The following is an 18937-nucleotide window of genomic DNA, read 5'->3' on the forward strand; positions in this document are numbered from 1 at the left end:
TATGGGACTCTGGTGCCTAGTCTAAAAATAAGTTGTTGGAGTAAAGAGTAGAGAGGAGGTGGAAGGAGTAGAACAAAGCAACCTCACCAGATAAACTGTGTTTTACTACTACTGCCCATAGTCACCATGGCAGTTGTTTTGTGAAAAGAGGAGACCTATCTCTGGATATTTTTCCCCTGACAGCATCTAGGGTGCATTCTCTCATTTATCTGACCTAATCAGAGGTGGGTTTCAGCAGGTTCTGGCCAGTTCTGGAGAACTGGTAGCGGAAATTTTGAATAGTTCGGAGAACCGGTAGTAAAAATTCTGACTGGTCCCGCCCGCATCTATTCTCTGGCTCCCAAGTCCCAGTTGATTGGGAGGAAATGGGGATTTTGCAGTAACCTTCTCCTGGAGTAGGGTGGGAATGGAGATTTTACAGTATCCTTCCCCTGCCACGCCCACCAAGCCATGCCACACCCACCAAGCCACACCCACGGAACCGGTAGTAAAAAAAATTGAAACCTACCACTGGACCTAATGTCTTATGATAATTTAGAGGGGTAGAAATTACCTTATTTGGTTCTATTATTTAGGATTTATATTAGATTTTTAATATTGAAGGGGTATCTGGGGTAGGATGTCAAAAAATATGGCAATTAAAACTGCACAATAAAAGGCCCATCCTTTCAACATACATTAAAGAGGGAAAGGGGCTGATTATACTGTTGAGATTATCTGTTTATCTTTCTATTTCCATCTAGCTAGCTCTATCAAACTTCCTAACCACTCATCTCCTTCACAAAGGGGCTCTGGATGGTTATTGCCTTTAACTCTGCCCGCTCTAAAAGTTAGACCAGACTACGAGACCAGAAAAATGTAGGTAGGATTACAGGTAACCATTGTTTACTGACCATAGTTGGGACCAGCAGCTTGGTTGTTAAATGAAACAATTTTTAAGTGAAACTATGAGTGTGCTTATGATCATATTTCAACTTTCCTTTGCTTTCTAGACTTGTCATAAATACAAGGACTGATGGCAAAGTTACTTCTTCATTGTGTCATAGTAACTGCAAATAGTCATTCTCTAAGGTGGTCCTAGTCCAGAGATGGTATTCAGCAGGTTCTGACTAGTTCTGGAGAACTGGTAGTGGAAATTTTGAGTAGTTCAGAGAACTGGTAAATACCATCTCTGACTGGCCCCACCCCCATCTATTCTCTGCCTTCCGAGTCACGGCTCATTGGGAGGAAATTTTGTAGTACCTTCCCCTGGATTGGGGAGGGAATGGAGATTTTACAGTATCCTTCCCCTGCCACACCCACCAAGCCATGTCACGTCCACCAAGCTATGCCCACAGAACAGGTAGTAAAAGTTTTTTGAATCCCACCACTGTCCTAGTCCTCAGTAAAGGAGAACTACCTGTACTTTTATTGGAACAGTTATAGTAACAGAATCGAGATAGTCTGAATGTGCTTTCCCCTCTCTCCCTCTATCTTTGTCTGAATTAGGAAGGGGCTTGTTTGAGATTTTTCCTCAAGATATTTTATTGGTTCAGACTCCAGCACCACTTCCCTCACTGTTGCCTTAGTATCACTCTTTTTCTGTCCTTCAGAGCCATTCTTATGCCCTCCACAAACCCCTCCCTTGAAGACATCCTAGTATATTGATTGAGAGCTTTAGTTTTAGAAGCACTTTCAATTCAACATATATCCTCTGTCAATCCTTAAATAACAGCTAAATAATGTAGAAGAGAGCTAGTCTGGTGTAGAAGTTAAGGCACTGGTCTAAAAACAGGGAGACCATAATTTCTAGACCTGCATTAGGCACAAAGCCAGCTGGGTGACCTTGAGCCAATTCCTGTCTCTCAGCCCTAGGGAGGATGCAAGGGCACCCTTCAAATCTTGTAAAGAAAACTACAAGGACTTTACAGGTGGTTGCCAGGAGTCAACATAGACTCGAAGGCACATGCACACAAACACATCAAGTAGAATTGTTATATGCTGCCAAAATTCCTAGCAATGACATTTACATTTTGGGGTAAGTTATATTATTGCTTAATTGTGGAAAAAAAAAAACTTCCTAAACCTCCCTTGTAAACATGCGAAATATTTTTATGACAGGCATTAATATACATCTTGACCAAGTACTATTGCAATGTGTTCGACAATTGTTTTTAACAGCACACAACTATATTAACAGGAGTTACTTTCTGTAGTTGTTTTAAGAATTCTAAGAAAGACCAGGAAAGATTTTCATGCTACAGGCAGCATATAATTTTCTTTCCATTATTATTTTCTAGACAGTTGGATCTCTGAGAGACCAGTGTGTATGAACTGACATTTCTGTATTTTTTTTAAAGTTTTCTTTCCAATATATTCTAGCAGCCTACTTCAGTGAGGTTCACATTCTATGTGTATGTGCATGTATGCATGTGAGCAGACATGTACACATCGTTTCCATTACAGTATATGTGCTCTGGTCTCCTGAGAGCATTTAGAATAAGAGGAAATTAGTTATTATTAGTCCTCAGATTGCAGATTAAAAACTGCCTGTTCATTCATTCCTCAAGGAAATGTAATTTAAGGTCCTCTTTGGACCATAAAGCATGTTTAATTTAGTTAAGACAATAACATGTTAGGGATTCTTATTTGGAATTGCCTTTCCAAATCATAAAACTGTAATATGCCACTTCTTCCTTCTAAATGATAAAACAAAGTTTTACAGTACCATCGTGCTGTTGTCCATGTTTCAGAAATTGCTGTCTCTTTTTGTCATTCCCAGATGCATCAGATTTCAAAACACTCAGCATTTTCCCCCCCTAAAAAAAACAATGTCTTGTTCTTGGTCAGTGTTTGTCAGGTTCAACTCCAGCCATGGTTTCCCAATGGAGGTTGATTCAGATACCAGCATCTTCCAGCTGAAGGAGGCGGTTGCTAAGCGACAGGGAGTTCCAGCTGACCAGTTACGTGTGATTTTTGCAGGCAAGGAGCTCAGGAATGACTTGACACTGAAGGTAAGTCTCCCTTGATAGTTTTGCTTCTGGGATGCCGCCAGCCTCACTGCCTCTGCCTTTAACACTGCCAATCTGACATTCTCGCCTGAGATCTAATAGAATAAATAGTGCCTGGGGATTCCATGAACTTTACTCCACACTGCTTCATTAATTCTGACCTTCTTAATTATGCATTAAAACAGCAAGCAGTAAGGATAGAGAAAACGAAGACAATGTGAGAGGGGCTAGAGAAAAAGAGATCTCTGCTCGGTGAATAAATGTTTACTGACTACAGGAGCACATTTTCTGTATCTGTTCAATTTCTACACTGCTTATTCCATTTGAATCTTAATGAAGAAGGAAGTGAATAAATGGTTCTGAAGCAGGCTGCTTCGTTGTTCCGGTGGTCTACAATACCTAACCCAAGTGTGACCCCTGGAGGATAGTAGTGAAGCTGCTCTTGCTATGTATGTGAGAGTTTGGGTAAAGTGCATGTGGAGTAAGGAACGCAGGTTTTTTTAAAGACCGAGGAATGCTTGATTAGCTAGCATTTGTAAGAAGGGAAGGCCCTTGTGAGCAGGAGATGGCATTGATAAACCTGCTTTGGTTTTAGGGCTCCACCAAGTGTACACTGGGTTTATAAAGAAACGTAGAAGTACCTTTCCGAGTTCTCCACAAAAAACTGCTTAAGTGGAACAGGAAAGGAAGGGGTGGGGTGGGGGGCAGGGATTCTTTCTAAAGAAAGGGAAAGGGAGGAGGAGGGAAAAGGAAGTATGAGAGTTAAAGGTTAGGGCAAAGATTTGAGTTTCATTGTGATGTAACAAGGAGATGGAGGCATAGTGTTCATGAGAAAATGAGGAATGTTTAAAACAGAGACCCAAGGCTATGGTGGGGAAAATGTACAGTTGTTGTTTACTTTCGAGTTGTTCAGTTGCAACTTGAAACGGCACTCTGCAAAGTCCCAGTTGGCTGCCCTTGGAGTGGAGGCGGAGAAATGAAGTGGCCTCAGTCCTATCAGGTTAGATATCATGGCCAGTAGAGATTAATTGATATTCATATTCACTGGTTTTGCTGTGCCTTGAGTGGGTGCTCTGTTCAGATGCAGGAGGGAAGGGCTGCTGAAATGGTATACTCTAATTTGTCTTGGGTGGCTAGGGCATTTATCACTTTGCAAAATGCTTTAAGACCATTTCTTTGCTGATCACACAAAAGGAACAATTGAAATACAAATTGCTCTTGGTATTCTCTCTGGTAATGCTTGGTGTTTAACCACCTATTCCTTCTATTTCAAATGCCCGTGCTAGTATTTAGGTAGCATGCATAAAATATAAAAAACTTTCTTAGTTTCAGTTATTATGCTCCATTAAACTGCACTATTTTTAAGGAAACTTTTCAGTGCCAAAGACTTAATTTGAAATCTAGGCTATCCTTTCAGAAGGTTTTTTCCCCCCCACTTATCTGTTTGGTGCCTGCATTTGTGTTGAATGTTGCAATTGTACAATTGTGCCAGAATGTTTCTGGGTGGAATGTAAACTGTTATCTGCGTTTATTCAAAATAAGGAAATGGCAACTTTTTTGCAGTGTGAAACAAGAAAAGTACAATGGAAGGCCTAGCTATTTTCGTAGCGATAAGACTGTTATCTCATACCTGGAAGCTACTTTATTAGCTTATTCCTAATTTTGTTTTGTAGGCTAGACTAGCTGCTTACACGCCTGCTAATTCATTTACTGCTCTTGTTCGTTTTATTGAGACTAATGTTACAAATCTGAAGAAAGATGGGTGTACATATGTGTTTGTGCATAACAGTATGTAAAAATCCATTCTCCTGTTTGATTAAGTCAAATTTAGTGATGAAGAATATGTAGTGGAAAATAGAATTTTTTCTAACATCATCATAATAATAATACCTTGGAAAATTTGGATAACTGTTGTATGATCTCACAGTTGTTCTCACATTAAGTTATGAAGCAATTTCACACAAAACATTCCTTAGGACTACACTAAATGGAAAAGAGAGAGAAATTTGGTCAGCCACAAGAAGAGGGATACTCCCAGTTCTAGACACATCTAATCTAAAATCAGTTGTTTTAAGGCTTTTCTTCTTCATAGGTTTTGTTTTGCTTCCTGATTTAATCTTCGTATGTAGAGAGATGAGGCAAATTTCTAGATGGTTGAGCATAAAACAAGAGAGGCCGAAGCACTAACTCCAGCAACACTTTCTGAGGTGGCCCTGTTAAACCTCAGGTCCTATCTGGTCACTGACCAAAATTAAGTGACTGACTAATGGCTCTGTAAATAACCTTTACAATTTTTGTGTGAGTCTAATTATGGAAGAGATGACTATTGGCTGTTGAACTCAACCTCTATACAACCTATATGCAAGGGATTAAATCCTTTTCAGATTTCGTTCTACAATCTGAGCCTTTTGGCAAGTATATGCCGTGTGAAAAAGGCCAGGTCAAGTAGATGCAGCAGAGATTCCACAGAAGTTTTTTATTATTATTATTATGATAAGATAAAATAATGGCATCTTGAAAGCCTGTTCACAATTCTCTGTGTCCCAACTTATGCTAAACAAAATCAAGGTGATTTTATTTTGAGTTTCTCTGTCATGCTTTCTTCTTTTCTCAGGACTCCCAGCCCCATATATGCAGTGGAGCTGCAGAAATGAAAATTGAAAGTTGTGTAGATAGGAGACTAAGGGAACTGAAGCTGGAAATCTTTGGAGCACAGATGTGAAGAAGCAGGGTGCAAAAATATGAGAAGGGTGTTAGCAGACACATATATCTCTTTCTCCCATTGTGATAGGTTCAGAGGCATTTATTTATCAGTAGGAGAATTCCTTGGCATCTGTGCATCTGACCTTGACAGATCACAGAATCTGATATGACAACATTATTCAGAATTGGCACATTAAAGCAGAATTGGGAACAAAGTAGAATAGCAAGATCTGCTGGGGTTCTACAGCTAAAATGCCAAAGCATGCAAAAATTGATCCCCCTACATTAATGCCGCTTGTAAATTTACTTCTTCTTGTGACTGGTGGGATATCCTCTGTAGATTGCTCCTACTTAGTGTATAGTCTTAATGCAATAGTCATGAATTATCAGTATGTTGTTCTAAACAATTAGAAGACATCTCTCATTTAATTAATGTTAGTAAGCTGCCCAAAGTCAGGTAGGTAGGTAGGTTGGTAGGTAGGTAGGTAGGTAGATAGGTAGATAGATAGATAGATAGATAGATAGATAGATAGATAGATAGATAGATAGATAGATAGATAAACATTTTTCTGCATGTTTCAACTGGAGGCTGATTATGTGCTGGAAATACATTAACCTTCAGTTTGATCTGAAAAAAAAATGATGTAAATAATGTTTGACTGAACATGTGGATGGTAATTGGATTGTATACTTTGGAGCAAGATCACTGGAGGATTTGAATTGGGAAGGCAATGCGACCGTCTGCTGTGCATTGAAGTTAATACAATTAAGTACTTTGGAAAGTTGTTCTGTATGTTAATATTTTCACAAAGTAAACCACTGGAGTGTTTTTGCTACTTGGTATTCTTTCTGCTACTTGGTATTCTTCAATGGCATAAGGAGGATGACTAGAAATAGGTCCTGGTAAAGAATCAGGTGACAGTAGAAGAGGGGTTCTTTGAGTGATTAATAAAATGTTGAATGTCACAGGGCCCAGGACTGACTGACTGACTGACTGACTGACTTATAGATTTTTTGCTGTCTATAGACTCGAGGTTGGACCAAACTTCAGCTTTTTAATCACTGCAGTGAAGAAAGAGTTTACTTTTTTAAACAAATTGCTACTTGAAGATTCTTAACCCACAGAGCCATAAGTTTAGTTGTGTTTACTGGGTGAGCCTTTCTTCAGTTCATTAAGAAAGAAAATTACACATCTATGGTTTTATAACAATTTTTCCGTTTGAAATGCACAGCAAAATGGTGATTACAGTATACAAAGTTTTAAACAGGGTTCAATATGCCCCAAATGTTCTACTAAATTCCAATATAATAAAAAAGAAAGAACTTCTTTGCGTCCTTTTTTTTTGCATTATATGATTTCAGTTCTGAAGATATTAGTGTATGTGAATCTTTTCCATTTTTTCCTAGATCTTCCGTAAAGCTAGTTCACTTCAAATGTTATTGACCATTGTTTTTCAAAAAATAGTTGGAAAAAAAAGTGCACTAAACTCACAAGTTTAGTGAGTTTATACAAGTTGTATCGATGACTATATCCTCAGTTGTTTTTTATGGGGTAGAAGAAAGAGAAGAGTACCAAGTTGGCAAGAAGATAGACCAATCCTAGAGATATAAATCAGTGGTGAAATCTGAACTGGTTTAGTACCGGTTCGCTGGCTGCGCATGTGCTTTGCGCACCAAATGCATGCTGCATACGCGCATGCACTTTGCGCACCATGCACCAAATGTGAAGTGCGTGCACGCGCAGTGTGCACCAAACAGAGGCATGGGAAGGAAGGTAAGTAGAACAGTGCACAGGAGAGGGTGATCAGCTGTGGCGCAGAGCCTTTTTTTAGAACTTTTTAAAAGCATTTTTTACAACCTATTCCTACCATTTGGGCGGGAAAAGTGAGCGAGCCGGAAAGAAGCGGCAAGTGGGCCACTGGGTGATTGGGTGGGCATGGGCGGGGGCGGGCAGGGATTTTTGCTACCTACCGGTTCTCCGAACCACCCACCACCCTTGCTACATTTCACCCCTGATACAAATGTTTATTTAGCTTGACCAAAGCCACAGTCCTTATTTTCCTGGAATTTTAAAGTCTTCCGTTATCATTTGTAGAAAAAAATAATTCAAAAAATGCACTTAAGATCTCTAAAAAGCATTTTTCAGTTCTTTTCTCAAGTAAAGAAAAAAAAACCATAAAGCTTTTAACGTTAATACTTTAAATTAATTTGCTTAGGTTGTTTAACAACAGTGCAGTTCGTTTTCACAGCCACGCATAGATTTCTTTTTGCCTGTTGGCATAAATAGTTAATGTTTCCAAACCTAGAAAGTAATATTTCAGTTTTCAAAATAAGAGCATGAGATTCAATGCATTTTAAATACAAAACCACAAAAGAATAATAGTAAAGCACCCTGAAGAGCACCATCTGATCTACCAATAAAGAAAAAATGCAGAACCCCTGTTGTTCCTATGATGAAATTGGGGCCTGGCTATGCTTAGTAGGAAAATGTAATCAGCATAGTAAAGGAGGGCCTGACTTCCATGTGCTGACAAAATTTTCCACACACAATCTGTAGGCCCGTGAGGAGAAACATACAGAAGAAACCTGCTTTTGTAGTTTCTGTATAGAATGAAATTCTTGGAGACTTTAAAGTTATATCTCTATTTATGGGATGCTATTTAATAACGGAAAATGATATTAAAAAAAACAACCCAAAGGATCAAATGCATTTATGCAATACATTAGCAACAGCAAAGCTATGCCATACCCATTTAACAGCATATTTTCCTGTTGATACCAGATCTTGATTGTGGGTGGTAAACAAGTATGTGGGGAAGTGGGTTTGGGTTTGGAATTGGCAGTCCTTGTCTGAATGCCGCAGGCGAACTGATTCATCTCCCCTTGTTCTTCTGTAAGTCTGGAGGTTTTAATAGGCCTCTCTCATGCTCTCCTCTCAGATCTTCCCAAAGAACACATGTGTAGAAAATACAGAATGAAGATTACAGAACTGAAAGGGGGAAAAAAAAATCAACCGAATCATCTTCATGCTGTATTTATACACACGTTATTGCTTCTGACAGGTGCCTTCTCTTGCCCATGAATTAATCATATACAATGCAGCTTTCTCAGAATCTCTTCAGATGCCCATGTCTACTAACCTGAGATTGGTTTTGTAGGCTTTGTGTTATATCTCTTATTGTAGTTCTTGCTGTGAAGCTCAGCGTTTCCTTTCCAGGGACTCCCATTCCAATCATGAAATGGGCTCCTAGTCAGTGCACAGAAGAAGTAAAGAGAACAAGCAAGAACCTAAAAGAAACAAATGCAGAAAGTAACCTGGTAGGTTATAGAAATGGTTAGTTATATACTAACTAGCTGGATGCCTGTGCTTCGCTATGAAACTATGTGCTTGGGCTTGATAAATTGACACAGCCTGAAATATAATGTAGAATGTGTAACTCCGTAGCATCAGAGTGTGTTAACATAATGCAACTGGCAATTGGAACAGAGGAGGCGGCGGAGTATAATGTCCCAGCCTGCAACATCCATCGGTATTCATCTGGCTAGCATCCTGTCAGTGTGTGAGAGTTGAGAGGTGTTTGGAAACTCAAACAGTATTTGCTGTGTGAGCAAGAAGGAGACAGGAAGAAGCCTGGCCATGGCTTAGCTCAAGTGTTCTGTAGTAAAACTGCTTGCTGCTGCGAAAGTAAAACTGAAAGTGAAACTCCTGTCCTCCGCTTGAGCTTTGCATTTGGAACAGGTTTCTTTTCAGGTGGGAAGGGGTTGGAGAACTCCTTAGCATCAGAGTGTGTTAATCATAATATAGGAAATACTAATGTTATGATGGTCATTTCAAAAAATCCTTTCTTAGCGAGCACTTAGAAGCCAAGAGGAACATACGTGGCAAATTTCAAGTTGGTAGGCTTTATGGGTCTGCCACTTTTCAAATCAGACTTTCTGAGGGGAATTTAAAATAGATTACAAACATATAAGATTCTAGCCCTAACTCTAATATCTGAGATTCAGAAGTCCTTGTTTCTTTTGACTTTCCAGAAGCTTGTCAAGATCTGGCTTTTCCCCCTCTAGGTTAAGGATGTTATCCCAATATACAGGTACAACTGTTACAACCATTGAGTTACAACTATTCATTTAGTGACCATTCAAAGTTACAATAGCACTGAAAAAATTGACATGACCGTTTTTCACATTTATGACTGTTGCAGCATATTCATGGTCACATGATCAAAATTCAGATTATTTTTTAACTTTTTGGTTGTGGTGTTTGACATTAGTTGTTAATCACCCACAGTTAAGATGGTTCCCATGTGACACCTCTCCTGTGCAGTGGCTCCCATGTGACACCGCTCCCATGTGACACCTCTCCTGCACAGACTGCACTGGCTACCTGTGGCCTTCCGGGTGCGCTTCAAGGTTTTGTTAACTATCTTCAAAGCGCTCCATGGCATAGGGCCGGGTTACTTACGGGACCGTCTGCTGCTACCGAATACCTCTCACCGACCCGTGCACTCTCACAGGGAGGGACTCCTCAGGGTGCCGTCGGCTGGCGACACCCAGGGGAAGGGCCTTCTCTGTGGGGGCCCCCACCCTCTGGAACGAGCATCCCCCAGGACTCCGCCAACTTCCTGACCTTCGAACCTTTCGCCGCAAGCTTAAGACACATCTATTTATTTGCGCAGGACTGGACTAGATTTTAAATTCAAATTGGTTTTAATGGGGATTTTATTATTTGTATTGTCATTTTTAATTATTCGGCCATTTGTAATAAGTTTTTTAATGGATGTTTTATTTTTGTATTTATATGTATATTTTTATCTGGCTGTGAACCGCCCTGAGTCCCTAGGGAGATAGGGCGGTATAAAAATACGAAAAATAAATAAATAAATAAATAAGATGGATGATCATACAAATTTTCTAAATAAAGTGAAATAAATAAATAGTAACATGTTTGCATATTTGTTATTTATATAGTTTATGTTTATTCAATAAAACTAAATCTGGCAGGTTTAAATAAAAAAAAAATTAGGATTCAAAGAAGCATATAGTTTATTTTGTGTGCCCACTAAAACAAGAAGGAAAATGTTTAAAAGCAGTATGTATGTTACAGAATGAGGGCTACCAGGAAGAATGGAGACAATCAAGTGTTCATCCTAATAGTGCTCTAGCTGTTGTGGGTGCTTTTAAAGCATGGGTGTCAAACTTGCCGGATCATGTTGATGTCACATGATGTATCGTGACTTTTTTCCTTTTGTGGAGCTGGGTGGGTGTGGCCTGTGCATGACACATCTGGCCCGTGGACCACCAGTTTTACACCTCTGTAAAGTATCACTCTTTACTTTACATGTATTATGCAATGTAAAACCATTTACTTGATAAATATTAAGCATAGCCAAAGTCTACAAAATTCTTGGAAACTTCTATAACTGGAAGAAACCATCATAAACGTTTCCAACCAGGAATCACATACAACTAAGATATTCTGTTTCATAAGGTCAGTTCAAAAGTCTCTTCCCTCTTTCTCTTCCACAGACAGACAAAAGCAAACTTGAAAAATCAGAGATTTTCCCCTTCTCTTCTCTTTTCCTATTCCTTTTGTTCTTTTTTAAGTAAACCACTTTTTTAAAATAAGTTTTCTAAATTAGACAAACTATAGTTTGTACAAAATGTATGTTCCTTCAAAACACAGGATCCATTGATTTGTCAAACTTGTCTATTTCCAGAAATTCAATCATTCTCATTGGTTAGTAGTAAAAAGAACAAAAATAATAATCCCCTAATCCATGCCGAGAGTGACTACTACCTTACTCCCTGAAGACATTCTGATTTCTGAAACAACTCAATCTTAAATAGTCTTACAAAATCATCAAGGTAGAGTAGATCCCAGACTGGCCTCGGGAGGCAGACTGTTTCCTCTGACAGGATCAAAACTTGAAAATGAGGGATTATCCGTATCTTAATCTGTTAGGAGTATGATGGATGGATCAATTCCATTTGAAAGAGGCAGTCCTGAAGTGATTTGTGTATTTGTTGAAGGAAAAGAATCAGAATATAGAGAGGGAATAAAGCCACTATATCTTCCATAGTCTCCTAAACCATTATGGATGATCTTTAACGATGAAATGGATAATATCCGGAACTAAAATGTGAAGGATAAGAAATGTTATATTTAAACTATTTTTGTACAATATTTTATAATAATTTTTATTATTTTTATTTTGCTACAGCATGAAGGTTATAGTCACACATAACAAACACCAAACCATGGATTTTGATTAACAGATCACATTAGGCTAATTTGCATAAAATGCAAGCCATTCAACATCATATTGAATCAAAAACAAACAGCTTGTATTAAAACTTGTTAAAGCATAGATATGCCAGAACATGGTATTTTAAAATAGATTCTGTGAATAAACTAAAGCTCTCTACTTGTGTGTTCTTAGACCGCACAATTTTTAATTTATTTGTGGAAAATTTAGGACATAAATCGGGTGCGGAAGATATGTTGTATAATTTTATCTTTTTAGAAGCTTGCTATAGGTTAGGATGCTCTTCCCCCCTTTTATTTTACTTGATGAACTTGATGTGAATTAATTTCATGGAGGCATCTCTTATTAAAACAATTCAGTTCTGACTTCTGGCTGATGTCCTTGCGAGATTGGACATAAAGAGTGGGTCTCTGTGCCCCCGTGCTGAGCTCTCTCTGTTGGAGGGCCTCAAAAGGAGCTAAAGCCACTCTGTAGGGGTGGTGAAGAGTAGAAGGGCGTCCTGCAGGTTGCAGAGAACATCAACTCTTCTACTCAACTCAGGACTTCATCACTGTCATCCACAATGAGAAGAAGAGGCAGTCATCATGGCTGCCATTAAGCTGGAACAGCCAACGCAACAAAGAAATTGCAGGAGCAGTGTAGATGAACAGTGACTAGAGCTGGGTGAGAAGATTCCTTTTTTATTTAGATCCCTATTTAAAAGGGGGGGAAAAGAGAGAAAATCCAGGAAAAGAGATGCTTCGAACTATCTGTTAAAGCGGTGAACAACCATTGAGTGAAAAATCCTAGACCCGAAAGAAAGGAATTAAGGGAAGAAAAGCTAAAAACTTTTTTAAAAAATATAGAAAATTGGACTGTCAAACTGGGTAGGTTTGTTTTGGAAAGGCATTATAAAATGCTGCAACTATCTACTTGAATAGCCAATTCTGCTTCCATAAATTGAATTAAAATTTGGATTAACCAATCTGTTAGACTTGAAACAAAACTGAAACCTAAGCTGATGGCACCATATACCATATACTGATGGAAAATGTCACATACTCCTACAAGCCTGGGAAAATTTTTGATTTTTTGATAAGAGAAATAAATAATATCCACCTGGAAGATTGTGGTGACTTACTGTTCTATAAATATCTACTTAATGATTATTGGAGACTCAGGAAGAATAAGGAAGACTCTTAAAGAAAGTAAAGTGACTTTTTAGGTTTGGAAAGATGCCTGGACTATTTAAATAGAATGGATTAATAACTCTGAGATGTGTTGAACTATGATTATTGAACTTTCTGAAGAGCAACATCAGATTTGAATATATTATTTTTAGACTGTTGAGTAAGAGTGGGACTTATTAAAATAAGACAAAATGCTCCACCAAGGGGAGATTAGTGGGTTTTCAGGAGAAATAGTGTTGATGTTTCAAAGCATTAGGGATGCTATGACAATTACAGAGAGATAAAGAACCTATTGCAAGGTATGAATGGGAAAATGGAAAATATCCTACAACTAATAATTAATAAACATCAAAGAGTCCAGGAAAGACAGGAGATAACAGAAAGAACAGAGGAAAAGTTAGAACAGACAAATCACCAAATAAACCAAGAAGATGAGAAGATGATAAAGATAATAATGACTAATGAAATAAACCAAGGGAAAGATACTTTAAGAGATTTAAAATGGAATCAGATAAACTGGAAGATACTTTTGAAAGGGAGACACTCTGGAGACCTGGCAGTTTAGGAGGATAGAGATGGGAGAAATATTCAGACTGAATGGTAAAGATAGAGACAGAGATCCAAGAGAGGAATATGGGAGGCAAGCTAAAAAACGAATAAGAATTGAATTATTAAAACAGGCAAAAGATGATGGATAGAAAGGATTTCTTTTCTTTTCTAATATAATGATAGTGTGATGAAAAACTAGAATAGAAGTAGAAATAAAATACACACTTTTATATAAAGTATTAGCTAGATGGAAAGATTGGAGTTGAAAGATGGTATTATTATGTATGTCTAAATAATATGATGATTGACACTAGAATGGCCTATTGAAATATTGAATAACCAAATAATAAAGGACTATGTCTTAATATAACCATGTGTATTAATATTAGGATAAGTAATGGTGACCTGACTAGAAGCTAGAATACAGGTAGATATAAGAAATCTAGGAGGAATATTAGCATATATAATTTTTATGTAATAGAATATAAACAATAATTAGATGGAAATATTAGAGGTTAAAAGATGGTATTATGCTTAAATAATATTACCATTGGTATTAAAATGGAACAATGAAATATTGAATAACTACTTTAAAACAAACATGTATATTAATACTAGGATTATATAAGTTTGATTAATGTAAAAAATATTATTAATACTGTTATTTATATTTGTATCAAAATGAATTATATCCAGAGGCCACACTGTTCATGTATTGATTATTTTTTTTTGTTTACATTTATACCCCGCCCTTCTCCGAAGACTCAGGGCGGCTTACAATGTATAAGGCAATAGTCTCATTCTATTTGTATATTTTTTTACAAAGTCAACTTATTGCCCCCCCAACAATCTGGGTCCTCATTTTACCTACCTTATAAAGGGTGGAAGGCTGAGTCAACCTTGGGCCGGGCTTGAACCTGCAGTAATTGCAGGCTCTGTGTTCTAATAACAGGCTTCTCTACTGCCTGAGCTATATATTGATGTATATTTAAAAATAAATTCCAATAAAACTTAAAAAAAAAAACAATTCAGTTCAAAAACACTTCCTATGGGTAAAAGCTGGCTGTGGAATTCTAGTAGTTCCACAGTAAGGTTTCTAAGGTTGAGAACTACTGCTGTAACAGGTTAAGTTTCGTTATATTAACAGGTTGATAAACTGCATTAAAAATCCAACACATGGTCAGGCATTCTCTCCCCCCCACACACACACTTTTGTTGTAGAATCATTGTCACAATCTGGATAATTTGTAAGAAGATCTCCACTGTCTTTGGATTCTTAACGGCATTAGCAATAAAATTGTGTTATGTGATTCATAAGCATTTTTTCCTATACCAGAGGGGTGATAAAAATGATTAGCAAGAGCTTAGAATCCGACTTGTTATGAATGCTTCAACCAAATATCTTGCTTTGTTACATAACAATGTGGTAATTACATGAACAGATGATTCTGATTGACTCTTTGGGGCATTGAAGCAGACATTAAATAAAATGGTGGTTGCACCGCACATTTGCTCTGTGATTTTATGTGTAGCAATCTTCAGCTGAAACATCTGCTATAATGAACTTGACATTTGCACTAATGGCAGCATCAGTTTACTTAATGTCCTGCATTAAATTTGCTTCCCCAAAGAATTGTCCTTTTATCAAAGGCGAGGGCAAATTTGCTGCCGTTATTTTACCAAAACACATATTGCCTCTTGTGGAACTAAAAACAGAAGAGTTTACGTTGCCAACACCATGTTCCGTATTCCAGAGTAAAATGTGCACATATCAAATTTTGTGCCAGGACCCTAAAGCAACAAATTTACATTATAGCAGTGCATGAAAGCAGTTGATAAAGACATGCTCAAATTCTCTGATGTCTTTGATTGATTTTTATTTTCTAATGAAAACTGGAAAATAGGATAATATCATTAACTTAAAAGACAATGACACTCTCACTCAACATGAGTTGCTCCAGTTTAAACCACTGGGGATCATTCTTTGACATTATAAAGTCAGGCTGAAGAACTGTTTAAAAGAGTTTTTAAACCTCCCTTTATTATTATTTTTATAATCAACTTAAGATAGTTAACATACCTAGTACTCTTTCCTTCCCCTATTTTCCCTACAACAATGCTGGGAAGTGATTTGGACTGAGAGAAAGTGACAGGCCCAAAGTCACCCAGTTCTCTTTCAAATTAAGGTAGGACTAGAACTCACTGTCTCCTGATTTGAGGTCTCATTGATTTCAGTGGAGATGTGTTAACTGTTGCAAATAAATAAAGCATATCCAGAGGCAGGGTGCTCCTAAAGATTTGGTATTCTGCTATGATGTATAATCAGGATGTTTTGGCTAGATTGTACTCTTTGTTCATTATTATTGTTTGCTTTCTCCTTCTATAGATTATTGCCCATTGCCAATTGGACTCTCATTTCTAAAATACCAAGGCTGTACACAAATGTGAAGGGCACCAGACTGAGGAAGATTACTGTTGACATTACTGCTAAATTTTAGAAGCCATCCCATTCAGTATCCAAATAAAAGATTTTCACTACGAAGATGAACTTTTAAAACCTTTGCAAAACACAGTGAATTTCATAGAATATTTAAAGCTCAAGGAAGGACAGGATTTAACTTTGACAAAAAACAATAGAAAAATATAACTACTTAATAATGATTTTACATTATTCAGAAGGATCCAGATAGACTGAAAATGATTTTACAGGAATTTATTTATAAAGACCTATGTAGGTTTTTGCCCAAAAGATAGCTACAAAATTATTGCTTGCTTGCTTGATTGATTGATTGACTGATTGATTGATCGATCAAATTTATATGGTTGCCTATTTCATGGAAAATAACTCTTATGTTAGAACTGTGCTGCATATTTTAAAATATTTTAAACAGCTTAATGAAAAATAAGTTGCATTACTTGTTTTTGGGATCCAGATAAAGCTTTCAATAATTTGAACTGGACTTTCTATTTAAAAAAATATTTAAAATTTCATGAAGTATGAACTTTGGAAAGAATTGTTTTTAATGTGGATAAAATTGATATATACTTCACAGAAGGCACAAGTAATTAATAATGGAGATTTAATTAAGCCACCTGAGATACAAAAAAGGAACAAGACAAGCTTGTCTATTGTCTCTTCTTTTATTTTACATTTAGAAATATTGAATAGAGACATAAGAGAAGTTGAGAGGATTAAAACATTAAAAAAAGAGACTTTTGCAGATCATTTGGTTTTAAAGATTATAATTTCCTTTAAACAGAATTGAAGCATTAATGGTAAAATTGAAAGAATTTAATGCAATTGCAGGTTTTAAGATAACAACAGAATACAAAGATGTTGACAAAAGTATAAACATATAAGATCAAATAGAATTGATGAATAAAATGAACTTTAAAGTCAAGGAGAAGATTTAATACCAATATCAATATGACAAATATGAAGTGTATGCTATTTCAAAATAATTATGTTAAGTTATGGAATGAATTAAAAGAAAAGATACGATAAGATGGGAGAAAACACAGTTGTTACTGTTGTGGTGAATTTCTGTGATTAAGTTGACTGTTTTGTCTAGAATTTTATTTTTGTTTCAGACAATATTTGCTTTGACATCTGATGTACCAATTAAACAATGGCAGAAAAATACTGTATATCTAAATTTGTGTGGTAGCGAAAAAACATGAGTTAACGGTAGGGTACTACAATATATAAAAGAAAGAAGAGGATTTGGTTCACCTGATTAGAAATTATATTTTGTAGTTTGCTGTTTAGTTTGCATAAAATAATGGATGTTGTTGAAAACAAAAGGTTTTTGAAATTAGAAAAGCATAACTTGAGATTTGGGTGGCATGGATGTTTATGGTATGATAAAACTAAAGAAATGTACACTTTAGAAGTTATTTTTTATACATCAATACTGAAAATATGGAACACATATAAACCTAGATTGTGTCTTAAAATATCTTCCTGTTTCTCTGCAGAAGAAGCATTTTATACATGAGAAATAATAGGCGAACACAAATGTCTAACTTATTGCGAGATATTGGAATTTCGTGACTGGGAACTCAAAATAAAGAGAACAACAATCTTAAAGATTTTTTTTTTTTTTAAATGAGGTATTGTTACTACATAACTTCCAAAATGTAAGGAATATTATAACCATAAAGTAAGAACTTACCGGTAATTTTCATTTATGCTTTAACTGCTGTAAAAAAAAATCGGAAATAATTTCTTTTTCTTTTTTCTGCTGGTTTGCCTTTTTTCTTTTCTTACTTCCCTTTTTCTTCTCTCCTCATCCTAAATTTTAGTACTGTTAATTTTCATCTTTCATCTTAAAAAATTTAATATACGTCTTGCATTCTCTCTCTTCCCCCCTCTCTCTACATAATTAAAGGTTTTGAAGTGCACAATATAGAGATAGCAGAAGAGTTATCTGCTGAATCACTATGTTTATTTGAAACATACATAAATCTGTGAGCAAACTAAAACATTGACAGAAAAATGTTCACTTTTTCAGGCCACTGAACCAAATCATAGGAGAATAAAGGTCTGAAGCAGAGTGTTGCATATAAAATTATAGCCAGATTTCTCATTTTGCTTCATAGTTTCATCAGGTCTGAGTAATGCAATGAAGAAAAACAAGAAGTGCTGCAACATAACTAGATGTGATGAAGCAAGAGAGAAAAAAAAATAAGATTTTCACTGTGATATCAGTTTGATTGCTTGGAAGGTGTAGAGAGATTTGTAATTGTGGTCAACCTTGTATAGGTTAGTAAATACCGTATATACTCGAGTATAAGCCGAGTTTTTCGGCACGTTTTTTGTGCTGAAAAACGCCCCCTCGGCTTATACTCGAGTCTACCCTTGCAGAGCCGACCCAGGGAGAGGGTTTTTTGCCCTCGGGAACAGCTGGGCCGGCAGGACGAGCCCAAATGCTGCCGGCATGCTTTGCCAGCTCGGCCGGCCCGTTTTGGGGCGGCGGCTGGCCTCCGGCGTTTTCTTCCGCCGCTTTTTGATGGCGGCGGCGGCGGTGGTCGGCGGAGGGGGCGGGGGGCGGAGGGGGCGTTCGACATTTTCGCCCCCCTCTCACTCGTCCTCCTCTCGCCCTCGGAGGGGCGGAGGGGCGTTGTCACCTCGCCTCCTCGAAGCCGAAATTGAGTGCGGCGGCAGTGGGGTGGGGAGGCCGCCGTGAAGTGCCGGCTGGGGAGCCCGAGCCAATCCCGGCTCCCCAGCCGGCACTTCACGGCGGCCTCCCCTGCCGCC

The 18937-nt window shown here is 37.4% G+C and overlaps 1 protein-coding gene across 1 annotated transcript in view; it reads left to right on the forward strand.

Moving 5' to 3' along the window:
- Positions 1-18937, forward strand: part of PRKN (parkin RBR E3 ubiquitin protein ligase) — an 821278-nt gene that overhangs the window by 167671 nt on the left and 634670 nt on the right. The window contains exon 4 of the mRNA XM_058168152.1: positions 2830-2993. Within this exon, the coding sequence (XP_058024135.1) occupies positions 2830-2993 (164 nt within the window). The remainder of the gene's footprint in view (positions 1-2829; positions 2994-18937) is intronic.

Source organism: Ahaetulla prasina, chromosome 1, assembly GCF_028640845.1.
Source record: "Ahaetulla prasina isolate Xishuangbanna chromosome 1, ASM2864084v1, whole genome shotgun sequence".
Taxonomy (NCBI): Eukaryota; Metazoa; Chordata; class Lepidosauria; order Squamata; family Colubridae; genus Ahaetulla; species Ahaetulla prasina.